Raw genomic sequence first — 16,911 nt, 5'->3', positions numbered from 1 at the left:
TACAAATTACCTTCCTCTTTTTTGTTGTTTGGTAGCTTTTGATATGTAAAATACCCCAGCAAGTAAGCAGTGTCTTGTTAAAGAGACTTTATAAAAGGGAATCAGATTTTATTGGCAATATCATGTGAACAGTAATAATACAACCCGTTAAGGAAAATCCAGTTTCCTTTGAAAATAATTGATGTTTAAAGCAATCCCCGAAAATAAAGTAAGGGTAAGTTCCAAGTCTCTCTTGATTTATAACCCGCAACCCTGGATGTTGCAGTCAATGAAATCTAACCCTTTTAATTTGGCAAGGCAAAATAAAAATAATAATCCAGTATGTAAGCTTTCACTTTGAAGTGGTTTGAAATAGCTGGGACGTTCTGAGTGGATGGGAATGATACAACCCCAGAAAAAACACACACACGTAGAAATGCCTGTTGTTAATACTGATCAGCATCAGCCACTTGGTGTGAAACCAGGAATCACACAATGAGAAGGAGAATAGCCCATGTAGGTGCCAAAAGGGAAGCAAGCCACATGATAGTTTCAGAAACTGAAATGAATGAAATGCAAACATTCATTAATATTAGTAGTGGGCTTTGAAACTCTCCAGATGTGTCAAGTGCACCTCAAATCTTTCATCCAGTTTAGGGCTTTGAACTGTGCATTACTACATCAAGACAGAGGCTTTTGCCTCAACATACAGCTTTTCCTGAAAAGGATCACTGGGAAGAAATGATCCTTTTGCCGAGTTATTTAGTTTATGAAAGCCTGTAGGGAAACGTGAACTATATAACAGTTGCTCGTAACACTTGGCAGCAAAATGCACTATAAACAACACCCCAGTCAACCTGTGGCACTTTCATTGTAGCCTTATAGTGATGGAACTACTTCGTAGACTACCAAGGGCTGCCTCTCATGGGCAGTTTTTATGACTGCTTTGAGAAACACAAGATCTGTTTGGCTAGATCCACAGCTTTCTATATAGATTTTTAAAATCACATGTAGCATTTTCCTACTGAAACTTTTTTACATATGTGTGAATGGCATGGAGGAATAATCCTGTGCTGTCAAATTTAACAGCGAATATGTGAAATTTCTCTTTGTGTGATTCTCTTATTTATATGCTTGCATTCCCTTGTAGCTTGGCATTGCTGTATCACAGTAGGTGCTGAATCCAGGCACCAAATATAGCTGCGTAGGGTTAAAGGTTCATTTCTGATCTGTGTGTTTGGACGTTAGGGTTGCTGAGCAGAAATATACTTAACCTAATGGATTTTGAAAACCTCCATCAAGTGCTTGTGAGAGACATGGGTGCAGCATCACCTTTAAAGTGGCTCCAGAAAAAGGGTCCTCTTCTGTTTGCACCAAAGGTAAGCTATGTTCCTAGCAGGGCAGCTTTGTTTTCACTAGGCTGAAGAGAGTTCAGAAAGATGGGAACCAAGATTTGGGAGAAGGGTAAACCTGTTTCTCCTTCAACATCCACAACAAAAGCTGCGTTTTAGAATGGACCTTAAAGCAGAGGAAATGGTAGCTGTGAAACATTCATACTGTGAATCTGACATATACTCCCTTTTAGTTCTCTTCAACAGAAAGTCTCGTTGATATCCATAATTATAAAATGTATATGCGATATTGGGCAAAAAGCCACCATGGCACAGGTTCAGAGCACATGCCTTCTCATGCTTATACGTTCAAAGCACATCAGCTCCTTATCAGTGTATAAGGTCTCAGATTCAGTTTCCAACACCTCCAGTTAAAGGATTTCAGGTAGAATTATGGGCATGAAGAACCTCTATCCAAGTCTTTGGAAAGCCACCACCAATCAGAGTTGGCAATACCGTATTAGATGGGACAATGGGCTTCATTTGCATCCCTATATGCTACAATAATTTGAGTATATCCTGTCCATAGACAAGCACTGCTTTCCTAAAATAACCAACATGAGAATACTCACATTCTTTTTTTGGGCTAGGATACCATTGAGAAATGTGAAAATGAAAGAAACATTGGTTCACACATTACTCGAAACCCCATAACTGTTCAGAGTTGAAGAGCAGAATATTTTATATGTTCCACATGGTTTAGAATTCCTATATAAAAGTCTTATAAGTCCTGTTACAGCTGGGAAGGGGGGCGGGGGAAGAGACAACAGAAAGAAAAGAAAGGCAATCTCCAAAGGTCAGTACTGGGAGTTTTAAAAAAGACTTTGCTTTTCCTTCCTTAGTACCAGAATTCCCAGTCATTCCTTTTAACTTACATGACTCTTTCTTCTGAAGGGGTTAACTATAAGTGCAACTTTCCCTTCTGTTTACATCCGAGTAATTCTTTTGTTTGTCCATTCTGGGAAGAGAGGAGTTTTTAATAAAGCTGATTGTTGTTTAAAGCCACTGTGCTCCAGTGGCGCACACAGCATGGAACAATTTGCTTTGTGGCTACCTTTGGAGCATGTCAGGATGAAAGTGTTATGTCCCCAAGCTGTAATTATGTGACTACTTTCTAATGTTTCAAAAGAGGGGTGGAGTGGAGGGGTAAGGAGAGATTAGAAGGATTTTCAGTGTATCATAAAGAAAAGCAGTGAATCGGGTGGCAATAAGATTTCTGCAGGAGTGTTATACTTGCTTAGCTGTCATGTTAACAGGGCACTCTATAGTTTGTGATAAAGTTTAAAGGATACACCTACCGGAATTGTTAAAAACAATGTACTTTATGGCAGGGAAGTATATTTTGTAAAGGAAAAGAAGAATATCGCCATACAAGGTGCTCAGAAGAAGTAACTACCTAGGATGGTACCAATACCTTTGCGTTGAATGCTGGTGGATAATTATATCCAGCTAACAGTATAAACTCTCTTGACATTTGAACATCACTTTGTGTGCTTTTCATGGGCGTCCTCAAGCAGAGGGAAATGCTCTCCCTGGATGAACCATAATCCTTGGATTCCCAGCTCTCATTCTTTTTTTCTTTTCTTTTTTTGGGGGGGAGGTTCCTAGCACCAACAGATACAAGGCAAACTATGCGGGAACTAGTCTCATTTGTGTTGTGAGCAACTAACCTGCTCCTCCTCTCAGTGTTTTTAGTGGAAGAATGAAGTCATATATCAGTGACTGACATTTAGGAAAGAAGATCTAGCCAATTAGGCAAAGAGAAGCCTTGAGTGAATCACCCATTGTCTAGACTTCAGAGAAAGAACTAGAGTTTCTTTATAAGCCCTCTCTGCTGGCCTGCCCCGGCGGAGAAGTGATTTCTACTGTGCTCAAGACAATCCAGGTATCCAGGACTTTAGCATTAGCTGTGATTGGAGAGAGGTTTGTCATGTCCAAACCAAAAAGGTAGCAGCAAAGACAGGAGTTCTTTCTTAGGTCTTATTTCACACCCCAAAGTGTTACTTAATCCTTGAGTATGTAAACGTTTTAAAAATTACTCTGCTGAAATAAAGGTTCAGCATTATGATACCCACCAAGGCTGTGGCTGAGAACATGGGCTTTGCCAGCCCTGCAAAGTAAACCAGCATTGTTGTATTCATTTTGCTAGGAGGAAGGGGAATGCAGAGGCTATGATAACCCTGGAGTATAATCCAGTATTGCTATGCTGACATGCTTGGTGTTTTTAACAAACTGAGTGCTCACTGGAAGGACAGATCCTGAAGCTGAGGCTCCAGTACTTTGGCCACCTCATGGGAAGAGAAGACTCCCTGGAAAAGACCCTGATGTTGGGAAAGATGGAGGGCACAAGGAGAAGGGGGCGACAGAGGACAAGATGGTTGGACAGTGTTCTCAAAGCTACTAACATGAGTTTGACCAAACTGCAGGAGGCAGTGGAAGACAGGAGTGCCTGGCGTGCTCTGGTCCATGGGGTCATGAAGAGTCGGACACGACTAAACAACTAAACAACAGCAACAGTGTGTGTGTGAGAGAGAGCGAGTGAGTGAGTGAGAGAGAGAGAGATTGTTGTACCAGTTCATTTAATTAAAGGCAGGATGGGGTGAAGGGAGCCAGGAGAAGAAATTCATGCTTCTTAGTTTTAGCACCGGTTTGGTTTTCAGGTCTACTCATAGGTAAGATCACATCTCTACCCACCGAGAAACAATCAAGGGGCAGATCTGGTACACGAAGTTTTTCAGGTACTTTGTCATTGCTCAGTCACTAGATCTACCAGAAGTGGTAGTCCTGAATCTCTGGTGCTAGTTATTTATTTGGACTATTTGGTCTCCTCCCCTCCCACTGGAGGGAAATATCTGCGGACGACCATGTATCCTTTCAAGTCCCATCTTGAAAATACCACTTTAATGGAAACACCCAGGTACTGCTATTAGTGCCTTGCTGAATTTTGAAGCTGAAGAAAATGCTTTGTAGAAATTGGATGCAAGACATTGTGAAAAGCTGAAGCAACAATTTGGCAGAAGACAAAAATCTAGATGCATCATCTAGCTCTATGTAAATTGCAGACTGTATGTCAGAGATGAGCAGTCTATGCTCTGACACCAAAAGTAGGAGTCTGCACACCTGGTTTCTGTAGGATTTCTCTTTGCTTATTCCATTTGCCACCACCAGCATCTCGACTATTACACTGCCTACTTCATATGTCATTCTGACATGAAAAAGTGAGTGGAATTTCCTTATGAAAACAGGCACAGCTGTAGCAGACAGCAGCACACATGCCTTCTGCACAGTGGGATGAGATTGCGATAGATGTTGCCTACTTTTGAATGCTACCACAAAATGAAAGTGTGGTCTATGGCCAGTGACCAGAGATGAAATGGAGGTGGGCAACTCTGTGATGATGCTTCTATTTTCTAACTGGCAGGTTAAAGCTTTATTAATTTATTTAATTTGTATACTGCCCTTCATCCGAAGATCACAACATAAAAATACAAAATGAAGACACCAAATACATAATAAAAAGCAAAGTGAACCAGTAAACCTGCCCCCCTCCCACAAGAGGACCTCTCCTCTTATTCCCATGAGTGCTAAGCTTGTAAGAAGCTTGAACCCTCCAAGCCAAATGGAAGAACAAACAAAGCAATGTTATTTAACTACAAACACAGCCAATACCGAGACATAACATGTATAAACAGTGCAAGAATTCTTACCTGTGGCTGTGCTACAGTAAGATTTCCCCACCCCTGTCCTTCCCTTCATTATGTTCCTCATTATTTTTTATTTTAAGTGTCTCTTTATGAAATGCAGTCAAACTGTGGCTCCCAAACAGCTCCGTTTTTGAACATTTTTGCTCCTGAACTCTGAAAATCCGCAAGTAAATGCTCTGGTTTTTGAACATTTTTCAGAAGCCGAATGTCCGACGCGTCTTCCACTCCAGTGCTAGAAGCTCTTGCAACCAATCGGAAGCCGCGCCTCGGTTGTCGAACGTTTCAGAAGCTGAACGAGCTTCCGGAACGGATTGCATTTAACAACTGAGGTTTGACTGTACTGAAGGCGCAATGTTACATGTATACTGATGCCACTACAACACTTGCAACTATGTAACTACACAACAGCTAACTGAAGATGCAAAACATCCCCTTGTAGTGAAATGACTTTGGAAATCCATTGAATATAACAAAAATAATCTCAAAAAGTTGTGATTTGATAAAAACCAATGCATGGCAAAAATAATTTAGGGTGGCAGTGGGCTGTGAGTCATACATGGCTGCCTTGGCTCTTTACTGCGGAATTCTAACTTTAGTAATAATCTGGGTCTCATCATAGAAACTGCGTACACATGATCACAAAAGTATTTAATGTAGTTTTCAGATGTCAAACAACTTGTACATCCTTGCCCTAAAGGTGTGCCACAGATGCAAACTGAGTGATGGAAATTTGATTTCAAGGTATGTCAACACTTACTAGGTGTTCACTGTCACTAATTCTCTAATACTTTCTAGTTGTCCTAACTCCATTAAAAAAAACACACCAACCCAAATATTGGCTTCAAAAATATCTTAAGTGCATCATTTAATAAATAACTCATCCATGGGGGAACTAGATGCTTTACTCCTGCAAAATTCCGACATGCCAGCAAGTTTTCTAGGAATTAGAAACTATCAAATCTTTTAACATAGTCATGGAGAGAATAAAAGTATTTGCATGTACAACTGCCTGAAGATGAATCCAGTCAAAGAGCGCTAGAGGAATGTCATGTCATTCTGCTTTGGGAATGCTAATTAATACTGCACAAACAATCCCTGTAAAAACTAAACACATTCAAATGTTTTGAAGTAAATGGCAAAAGACAATGTTCAAATTAATTATTAATTAAAAATGAATGTTGCCATCTTTAAAGATTTTTTTTTCAAAGCACAATGTGCACTGATTTAAAATGCTGAAATATCAAAGTATTATGAGCCTTAGATTTCCTTTCTCCTTTACCCCCTGCTCAACATATTATGCAGGTGGGAAACTTTTTAAAAACCATTAAATGCTAATTACCTTCACAACTAATTATTAGGGTGGCGCTAGGTTAATGCTTTCCTACCTTTTGATTTAGACCTACTTTTGTCAATGCCTTATTCATATTACTTTGAAGTAGAAGGGCTACAAATTAATTCTTTTAACCATATTATTAATTGGCTATGTGATCTTTTGGCAACAGGACCAATAATTTCACAGTCACGTTCTGAGATACAGCTTGCTATAGTCCCTTCCAGTACCTCTAAAAGTGGAGGAAAGAGTTATTTGCAGTGCTAGTTAATCTATGTACAATTTTGGGGACTCGCAACAAAATGTGTTGCTGGTTTGATCATTCTGCCCTGGTTACCACAGATGACCCTGTGCACAATTGCAAAGCTCCTGATGAAAGTTTAGAGCCAGCCATTTCCCCACAGAATTGGGTGGCTTGCAAATTGCTGCATGCCTCTTGCAACAACGAAACTTTCCAGCACTCATGTAGTTTGGAAATAAATGTATGAACTTTAAAGCCAGCTAAGCGAACAATATAGGAGAGTCCACTTGTTTAGTGTAAGAATTGTGCTTTATACCCAACGTTAGTTTTATAACATTGGCCAGACACATTTTTCTGGAAGTCCACAGGGAAGATACATGGAGGAATTCAGCATCGTGCTCTTCTAAGCGTTCCATCAGTGCATACTCCCGCTTGCCAGACAAGTCATCCTCACTTTTCCCCGTCCCCCGTTCAATGTTCTGGAGACTGTCTCCCAACCCAGCAGAGCAGATTTGGGGGAGGTGTGGGGCATGCATGGGGAGGGGGTGGAAGCTCAGTTGCGCTAGCAAAAGACCTTGTGCTGGCTTCTGCCAGCGTGCCAGTTTAGTGGGATCCAGCCCCTTGGGCTGCAAGTAATGATCAACCATGAATTAGTTCTATGTGGGCAAGTCTGAATGAACCCAAGTACAGCACAGGAGTCGCATGCTCCCCCTTCCTGTGCAGGTGACAGAAGGTCTTAGGCTGCTCTACCAGATACCACCTATTCCTTGAGCTTTCATCCAGATTCACTTGCTGGCACAAAGCTTATGTGAAAGTTAGATAATCCCAGGTCTTTACTGAAAGTCTTCAACACAGGTGGTAAATGGAAACAATGGCACTATAATATCTTTAGTGGATTTGACCCTAGCATCTTGTGCTCAAGAGTGGAATCTCTTTGAACAAGAAGATTCCATTTTAGCCACCACGGAAAAACGGTGATTAATAGATCTTTCCAGATTCATTAAAGGATCCAAGTGGAAACAATGCATTAAGAGACAAAAAATCTCCCAAAGAAATGCATTTTCAGAATGCCATTTCTGTAAACTGGTTATTTACAAGCCAAACGACTGAGTGAAAAGTGAGTTAACAATGCCCAGGTGGATTTGTCAGACCAGAGTAAAGGTAAATGGTTCCTTTTCTTCAAGTTGGCACAAACTTTTCTGGAGTTTATATTTTTTGCGTCACTGGAAGAGGGGCAGGGAGAGAGACAGGAGATAAATGTAAACATCAGCAACATTCCTCTCTACTTACATTGCTTGCATAGGGGAACGTCCTGGGCTGCTGTCACTCCCATTACTGTTCGCATGCTCCATTGCACCATTAAGATCTTCCCGCATAGCATTGGCTAAACTGCCCAGAGTGGGATTTCCCATGGAAGCAGTAGTGTACAGAGGTATACTGTTCTCAGCCATTGAAGCCTGTCGAGTCAAAGAACAAGACATGAGAATCCATAGCAACACATGCTCATACATGTGCCACAGATCAGCTGCAAGGTAACACTTTTTGGACTGTGTTTTCATTAAATATAATGCATAAAATGTCCACTTAATTATTTCCACCAATGGCTAGAATGTAGCTAAGATTTCACAAAGCTCTCTGTTTTCTACTTGTAACTACCAAATACAATATCACCCCATTCACACTCAGAGAAGAATTCAAACAATGAATGGGACAAATTAAATATGTTAAATTATAGATCTGGCCTTGGTTGTTTATTTTAAAAAGCAAACAAACCCGGAATGCAGGCAATCTGGATTGGAACCATAGTGTGGGTGAAGGGTTTTTTAAAAAATGCCTTACCTCAAAAATTGTCCCCTTGCTGCTATTTACATTAGCACCAATGGCACTAGGATAAATTCCTAGTGTCACCAGAAGGAGCTCATAACTCATGTATGAAATTCTGGAGCTCTGGTGCCACTCAAGTGTACTAGATGGACCAGTGGTGTGACTTGGCAAAAGGCAGCTTCCTGTGTTCCTGTTTGCTCATTTTGTACTATGAACTCCTAACCATCTTCCCATGTGTTGTGGTGTAATTCCACATGGCTGCGCTTGTGAATATTACACCCAAGTATGCAGGACTAACAGCTTAGATGGATCTGTATGTGAATTGATGGGGAAAGGTTATTTAGCTTAGGGGAAGTAATTGGGACCGGAATGTTTTCTGAGCTCTTCTAATGTGTATCATTCATGAAAACGGAATCATATTCAAGAGCAAATATTTTAGGCAACATCCTGGTAACATCATTTCCATATTCTTGTTTTGACTTGTGGTATCTGCTTTGACACAACTTTCATTTGGATGGATGGGACTTGCAATGGACTCCCACAAAATTCCAGTGAAATGAATAAAGCAGCAGTGTTTGGCTGCTTTGTTCTCACATTGCTTGTCAAATGTAATCAAATTGCCAAATAGTGATTTAACCATGCCAGTTCTGAGCTGCACTGGAACTTCAGTAAATAGGCCCTCATATTCAATATTCCCTGAGCCAGAGTAAAGTCTAGTTTGGAAGATTTCTGTTAAGTGGTCAATACAAACTCTTAAGATATAAAAATGAGATATTCACCAGCTTATTCAAATGGAAAATAGTGCAAGAATTGGACTTAAGTGCATGCTCTTTACAGAAAATGAACTGATAAACCATTTCTTTGCACTTGCAAACCTGAGATGAAGTCCTCACTTGTTCTTTATATAGTTCATTTCTGGTGCCAAGGTCTTTACAACCTTCATTTCACTGAGACGTATGACAATTTAGTGAGGCAAGACAGTTTCATTCCCACTTAAAAAAATGAAGGGCTAAGACTGAGAGCAAGTGACTGGGCCCAAGGCCACCCAAGAAGTATGTGGCTGCACTGGAATAACAACAAAGGCCTGCCAGGTTTCAACCAATATGTGATCCACTAGACCAGCTCCCTGGACAGAGTCAAGACTAGTCTGTTTGCATCTTAAAATGCAATAAACACACAGCCTGTCCTACTCTACTAATGCAATTTTCTAGTGAGTGGAGGTGCATGAGAAAGAGAACAAGGAGGGAGAAATCACAGAAATGCTGGAAGGGGCAAGATCGCAAAATACACATAGCATCAAAAAGGCCAGAGAGAGGTTGACTGGGGTTCACTTTTTTGTGGGATTTAAAAGGCCAGGTGGAAGCAGGAGGGGCAGCAGGAAGTTGATAGCCCTTTAAGCAATGATAGATAGATAGGATAGATGATAGATAGATATTTAAAAGAAATATTTAAAACAGCATTGGAGGTGGAGTAGTTGTGTTCTTGGAAACATTCCAGGCACTGCTAGTACATGTGCAGCCACATTTTACATCTCTCACACTGGCTGAGGCACAAGGCGAAGTGAGAGGAGGCATATCTCTGGTTCAGTCTGAAACCGGCAGAGTGATCAGGACTGACTTGGGGGCAATGCTGTCAAGTGATGGCAGCTGGGCCAGCTCAGGATCCAGCAAATTGCAGGCTAGGTTAGCCCCTTCCCTCTTAGCAGCAGTACCTCTGCCTGCCCATCTGTTTTCTGGGCGGAATGGGGAGTTCTGTGCCATGAGCGGAGACTGGCAAGGCTCAGCCGAGGGATACCTCCTCCGCCCAATCCAACCCTTGTGTTAAACCTTTTAAAACTCTGCACCCCCCGCCCTTGCTTGCCTGCACTTCTTAGACCTGACATATGCCTGTCTTTGGGAGCAATCAGGCTGGTGGGCACAAGCCAGGAGGGTTTTTCAGTTGTGGCCTCACATTCGCAGGCCCTCTTGTTTGTTGCAGCAATTATTTTTTTTTTTAATGATTTTAATTGGCCTGGTGAAATCTGTGGTTCCTTTTAACTGTAACTGTTTTGTCATTTTAATGTTCTACTGGGGCTAGCTGCTATTTTAATGTATGCCCTGGCTATTTATTCTCTTTATTATTTTAGTGTTATTGACTGTTCCTAGTTTTAAATTATGCATTTTATATATTACAGTTACATATTTATTTGGCCCATGTACCTTAACGTGCTGCCTTCTGAGAATTTCTCTTTTTAAATATGGGACACAAATCTATTAAAATAAATAAATGAAATATAAGGGCAATTAATTTCTGAGAGATGCTTTTTACAAAAAGTAGGAGATTCTGGCTCTCCTAGTGTTCAGCCTATCTGAGATGGGGGGGAAAGGGCCTTTTAAAGAAATTAGCACTAAACAAAAACACCCACCAGCTAATCACAGTGTGGATGTGTGCTACAGAGGAAACAATTTGCAAGTTAGTCCACATTGAACTACCTGGCATTGCTGAACTTTGAGATGTTTTGACTCTTTACTTACTGCAGTGTAACCTGAAGAAACAGATTCAACACAGTTGTCACTGGTGGCTGCAGAAGTCTGCTGCTTTTATGCTCTATCTAGCGGCCCTCCCCGAAGCACAGTCCCTATCTCTATGCAGTGCAATCAAAAAACTACTCTAACGAAGAGGATTATATTAATCTTTTTTTATTCAAGATGCAGAAAAATAATTTTGATGAAGTGGGGAACATAAGACTCATGCTTCCTGCAGTTTGAGAAATAATGAGTCACGCACTTCCCACCACCGAGATAACTTGTAATTGCAGTAAAGTAATTTATTTAGGAAGAGCCAGAACAGGAAAAGCACCTGCTATCCCCCCCCCTCCAAAAACCACAGGTGGCCAAATGGACAAATTCCATTCAGAAGCAACAAGATAGATAGCAACAGGGGATCTTCACGTGGCAACATTCTGAGATGTGGATCAGAAATGTTAATCTGGAAATTCTAATGGTGTTTTTCCCCACTCAAAAGCCCTCGGGGCCGTGATCCAAAGGCACGTGATGCACCACTTACAAGCACCACTTTTCTACATTTTTTCACAGCTTCCCCATGAGTCACTAGACACAGCCCTTTGGTTGGAACTTTCTATCTTTGGATATAAAGGGATAATAATGTTTTACAAACTTAGAGTTGCCTCCTCCTTTTACTAGGCTCCTGTCATATCTTGAAAATGCTTTGTGATTTAGGAGGGGAGACTACAAAGAGAACGTGGGAAACACATAATTAAACAAGGGAGAACAGGAGCGTCAGAGACGTTCATTCATTCCTTTTGCTTCACTTTGTGTTCCACCAGGTTGAGCATATCGGTAGATCTGACGGTTGTTTCACCCTTGTCTAGCCTCAGAGAAGTAAATCACAGGCAGAAGTGCTGCTTGCTGAAAGAGTTTAAGGAACCAGCTGACAGCAGATGGATTGCAAACAGAGATACTGTGCTTCTGGGAAACTATTGCAGAAGACAGTTACCTCACCTATAGGACAAGAAAGAAAGCGAATGTGGGGATATCCCATGAAACGGAGCAAAAAAAAAATCTGTTTCTTGGCTTTGAATGACAAGAGAATGCCAGAATGGTTTGTGACAGCTGAATGAAGAAGGTGCCACGTCCTGGAAAATCCACCAACAATATAAGCCAGCTTGCATGCTTAATGAGTTATGTTTCAGTAGTCCTCCAAGCTGAGATGATGGAATGGGAATGAGTTGTAATGACTATTACCACAACCAGCAAAAAGTGGGCACATGGCTTGATAAATGATGATCTCCCAACACATGCCTATCAACCATTTGTTGCTTACATTGCTATACAACATAGTATCAAGCCATCAAAGATGCTTTGCTTGTTTTTGCAGCAGAGAAAAGGCGTTTGCATGGTTTTGTATTCGGCTTAATTGCTCAAGGCTTCCTAAAAGTCACAGCTTTTGAACTAGGATTCTTTCTAGAGATGTGGAGCATTGAGAGTCCCGACAAAAAGAGATGGGACACTATATGCTCAACAAGGAAAAAAATTCTATACACTCACAAGCAGGGCTTTAAAAAATGCTCACTCCCTTTCTGACTGAGCCATGTATATAAACTGGAGTTAATTTGAAAGATAAGAAACAAAATAATTCTTTTCCAGATGGCGGCCACATGATTTTTTTTTGCACGTGTATTTGTCATGTTAGCTTCCACACATTTCTACATTTTCAGTCATGGATATTCACTGCAAAACTGCTGTCCACAACACTGAGTGAAGCTTGATAAAATGTCTCTGGGGCCTTCTTGGGTTTTGTTCCTCGTTCACAAAGGCCCTCCAGTGTTCTTTTCTGTTCTGGGCATGTGCATAAGCATTTCCGTACCTGTGTGTGCACACCTTTTAAAAAATGGCTAGGGTGTGCTTAGGTGAGGAGCAAACAGAAGGACAGGTGTGTGAAAATAACTCATCTGCTGAAAATAAATGAATGAATCTGCTAAGTAGCTTCTACACCAGCAGTAACTACAGATGTGTAATGGGTTGTTTTTATTTACTGTATTTACTATGGTAAGGGGAAATATGGATTAATTTTTGGGGGGAAAGGGGGGGCTGACATTTTGATGTTGTCACGTGGACGCTGCAAAAAAAATATGTGCCCAAGAAGCACCAATTCCACAATACACTCCCTTCTGGAAGCACCCTTAATTTAATTTATTAAATGTTATTTGAAATATATACCACCTTCCTCTTGTGTATGTTTTTCTTTTTTTGGTCACCCCCCCCTTTTTTTAGGTTAAATGATGGTGGTGCAGGAGAACAGAAATTACTGTTACGTTATCACATAATACAAGGGGGGGGGGAGATGACGACAACAACACATGTCTTAGAACTAAAACACGAACTGTTCTGTATGATAAGCATATTAATTGAAATTAGTCACATAGCTAACAGAAGCTGAAGGAATGCTGGATCACTTCATTTTTGCCTTTCAGCCTCATGAATGCAAAATGTGCTTGTAATCTTAATACTATTCCGCAGACGAGCATGTCTTTAAAAACCGCACTTCATAAGACTCGAGGGAAAATAAGATCCTAATGAATGGTATTTACAGTTGCTTCATTTGCACATGCTTTCATTTGCTTTTCAGAAGTTACTACATAAACTGAAGTAATTAGGGGTAATGTGGGGCTGCTACTCCCTTCTTAATCAATCCCCTTCTTGTTTTAAAAGTAAAAGGGAAAGTCCAGCAAACGCTCTCAGAAATGATATGGCATGAAAAATGCACGTATACTGCGACTCTGCATCCAGATAGGCTTATGACAATAAAACTTATTACAGTGGGGTACAGGCAACTGTATCATGTCACCACCTACAGTTTTGCATATTGGCCAAATAGAATGCCTTCAGAAGCATTTTCCATAGACACAAACAACGTGGCGTGTGCACACATATGCATGTGTGGGTATGCAATCCAGCTCAGTTATAATCAGTGGGGATTTTCTTGTTGAGCAGAATCCGAGGTGGATTGCCATCTGCATGCGTGGTCTGTGCATCGCAAAAATTAAGAAGAATCATGAAAACTTATCTCTTTACAGCGACAACCATACAAATGTTTATTAGTTACATCTATTTCCACACCAAACATATTGAGGGGAAGTAGTGAGAATGTTTTCTGGGGAATTTGAACACAAAGCTGTGAAAAAATACATGCTTTTGGTTGGCCTATGTAATTTTTATAATTTTGCATGTCTAGAAAATGTTCAGAAGCTTGTTTATACATTCGTAACTGCTTACCCACGTGAGAAAGTATCTAGACATTTCCCTTAAAATCATTTGTTATCGGCAGCACAAAAGTGACATCTCTTTTCTTCCAGCGTGATGCAAGTGTTAGCTATTTCATAACAGAAAAACAAGCATCTGAAAGATCCTTAAAAGAAAAATCTCTCTCTGTGTGTGAATCTGCTTTCCCTTTAAAGCCACGAACAATAGAAGGTCATGTGATACAGTATCCTATCATTCAGCACATTAATAGCTGTGCTAGAGTAATTACACTTGTGGTATTTTTGCCTCAAGTGAAATTCTGAAATAAGAGGATGGAAATTATGATACTGCTGATAAATATTAATAAGTGAACTTTTAATTTTTTTGCCACAATATTCAAAATGCTAAGCATCTAGCTAATGCTGAAGCGGCCTGATATGTGTTTGCCTCCAGGGACCATGATGCTTTATGCACTTAAGAAAAAAGTTTAACGGAATTAAAATTTAATATCTAATTAGAGCAAGGCTAATATATTTTGAAACGAGTAGGAAGACACACACACATGCCTATGTGGCATATTTGCCACACTCATTAATCTTACCTGTAAAGCAGCACTGAGAGGTGAGCAGTAGGTGTGGCTGGTCTGCATGTTTTTAATAAGTGAAGGGTTTCTGCACAAGGAAGATAGGTAAAGAAAGGGTAAAGTTAAATACAGTCAAATTTGCACTTCCAGAAGGCCAGGCTTTCTCCCGTACCAGAAAAAAAGACAACACATAATAAACATAGTGGGGGGTTTTTTGTTTTGTTTTAAACTACATAGCTATTTTGACTGCCCTCACCTTCACTGAATATGTATTTGAGGTCTAATGTCATGTTTTGGTCTCAGAGCTGAAAGTACCTTTTAGATGTTCCCTGAGCTGCATACCTCTGTGCAGCTCCCACACAGCTGGGAGAACATCCATATGAGGCAGCCATGCAGGCAGAAGATGCTCACATGGGTCTTTCCCACAGAACTGACACTGTTTTCCCTATAACATGGGAAAGCAGCAAGTGCGTCAGCCGGTGTCGAATCATTTAAACATTTTCCCAACTCTGCGGGAGCTGTTCTTGGATGTGAAGCTGGAAGAACCTCTGAAGGACATATTGGTCAAGTTTGTTGGTGTCTGTTTTTCAGTTGCACCCACCATAGTTTTTCCTGGACTTCTTATAATGAAGGCCCTCCACAAAAGCATGTAAGGCGTGGAAAAGAAAGAACTATTCATCCATCCCCAAACATCCCATATCCTCTGTTCCTGTGTGAGACACCATTCTTCTTGACATGGCTTCTGACTGGAAGGGAGCTACTTGTGCCAGAAATCCATGCAATGTTTTTAGAGGCAAAAATAATTCTTTTGTGTACCTATGTTGGTCAGGCATCACTGAATGATCCAATGGTGCCTGAAGTATGTTGTTGGAAGTACCTAAGAAACTAAGTGTTTTACAATACACAGTGGGTTGGTCATAATTTAGTAGGACTTGTGTTCCCACAGATTTCACTGGAACTTAACTCAACTCATGATTACCTTTTCACATTGAATTCAATTACAGAACTAACTCACAGCACAATCCTGGTGGATTGCAGGAGATTTCCTGCCTCAGCAGGGGATCAGACTGAATGACCTATGACTCATTAGTCACTAGTAAGTCAGGGTCCAACCTAAATGTGCCCAAGTATGTAATAAGAAAACATGCAAGGGTAAAATCCGTCAGATACTACTGATTGGATCCCTCCATTCTCTTGCTCAGTAAACTTTACTGAAATGATAAAAAAACCCACAGCACCTGGTGGGTTGTACTTGGAATGTCTCTCTGGGACCACTAAAAACAATGCTCATCCTAAATCAGTAATAAAAAAAACCACCCCAAAACACTGTGCTGTATCATTACTTTCTTTGTTGAAATAATGGCTTACCCCTTTTATTTTTAAAGTGTCTTCATATAGAAATATGCAATTTAAAGCCTCCAGCTCTAATTTTTTTAACATTTATTGGGCACCTTTACAAATGCCACTGCAATGGCCTTTGAGCATTGTTTTCAAACATGTTTGAATGTTTCAATTTGTTTGTTGTAGCAATGCAAATTTTATTGAGAGAATACGGGGGACGGGGGGTGGGTTAAGATCAACTAAAATTATCAATATGGAAACAGCCTAAAACCATCCTGCTAATTGGTTATACAGCATTACCCAGCATCAGCATGATAAAGAACACATCCTTATCCCTGCATTATAACAAAGTATCACCATAAACATGTCAGAAAGTGTTAGCATAGGCATTTGCAAAGAAGCAGTGTGATGCATGTACAACCATGACATTTAAGGGGGAGATTTCTTTTGCAGCAAAGGCAATGCCACTATTTTGTGAAATGCGAGTCTACATGAGATGGATAAATCATGCAAAGCAAAAGCAACAGAAAACAAAAATTTGGGAGGGGAGGAACTAGCACACCCACGCCCATACACACACACAAAGCAAGTAAAAGCTCTTACTGTGTAACAAGCTCGCCAAAGTTTTCATCAGGGCAGAATTTTCTAGGACGGCCTCGTTGAATATGACGGCCCCGTTTAAACTCTTCATCATCAACAGTCCAAAAGGACCCAAACTCATCCTCTACTCTGATAAAGCACTTATGCAGGGATAGGTTGGTGCGAATAGCACCCTGG

The 16,911-nt window shown here is 40.6% G+C and overlaps 1 protein-coding gene across 19 annotated transcripts in view; it reads right to left on the bottom strand.

Annotated features, from left to right (window-relative positions):
* Positions 1-16,911, bottom strand: part of FOXP1 (forkhead box P1) — a 549,153-nt gene that overhangs the window by 6,356 nt on the left and 525,886 nt on the right. For 15 of the 19 annotated variants that reach the window (XM_079961999.1, XM_079962007.1, XM_079962010.1 and 12 more), the window contains 3 exons: positions 16,738-16,907; positions 14,812-14,881; positions 7,936-8,102 (listed from right to left, as the gene is read on the bottom strand). In XM_079961999.1, the coding sequence (XP_079818125.1) occupies positions 7,936-8,102; positions 14,812-14,881; positions 16,738-16,907 (407 nt within the window). Of the gene's footprint in view, positions 1-7,935; positions 8,103-14,811; positions 14,882-16,737; positions 16,908-16,911 lie in introns of those variants that run through there. The other 4 variants (XM_079962002.1, XM_079962000.1, XM_079962001.1 and 1 more) reach the window with 2 other exon arrangements.

This window comes from Podarcis cretensis (genome assembly GCF_951804945.1).
Source record: "Podarcis cretensis genome assembly, chromosome: 2".
Lineage (NCBI taxonomy): Eukaryota > Metazoa > Chordata > Lepidosauria > Squamata > Lacertidae > Podarcis > Podarcis cretensis.
The sequence above is the reverse complement of the archived record's forward strand: the minus strand, read 5'-3'. Positions and strand labels throughout refer to the sequence as shown.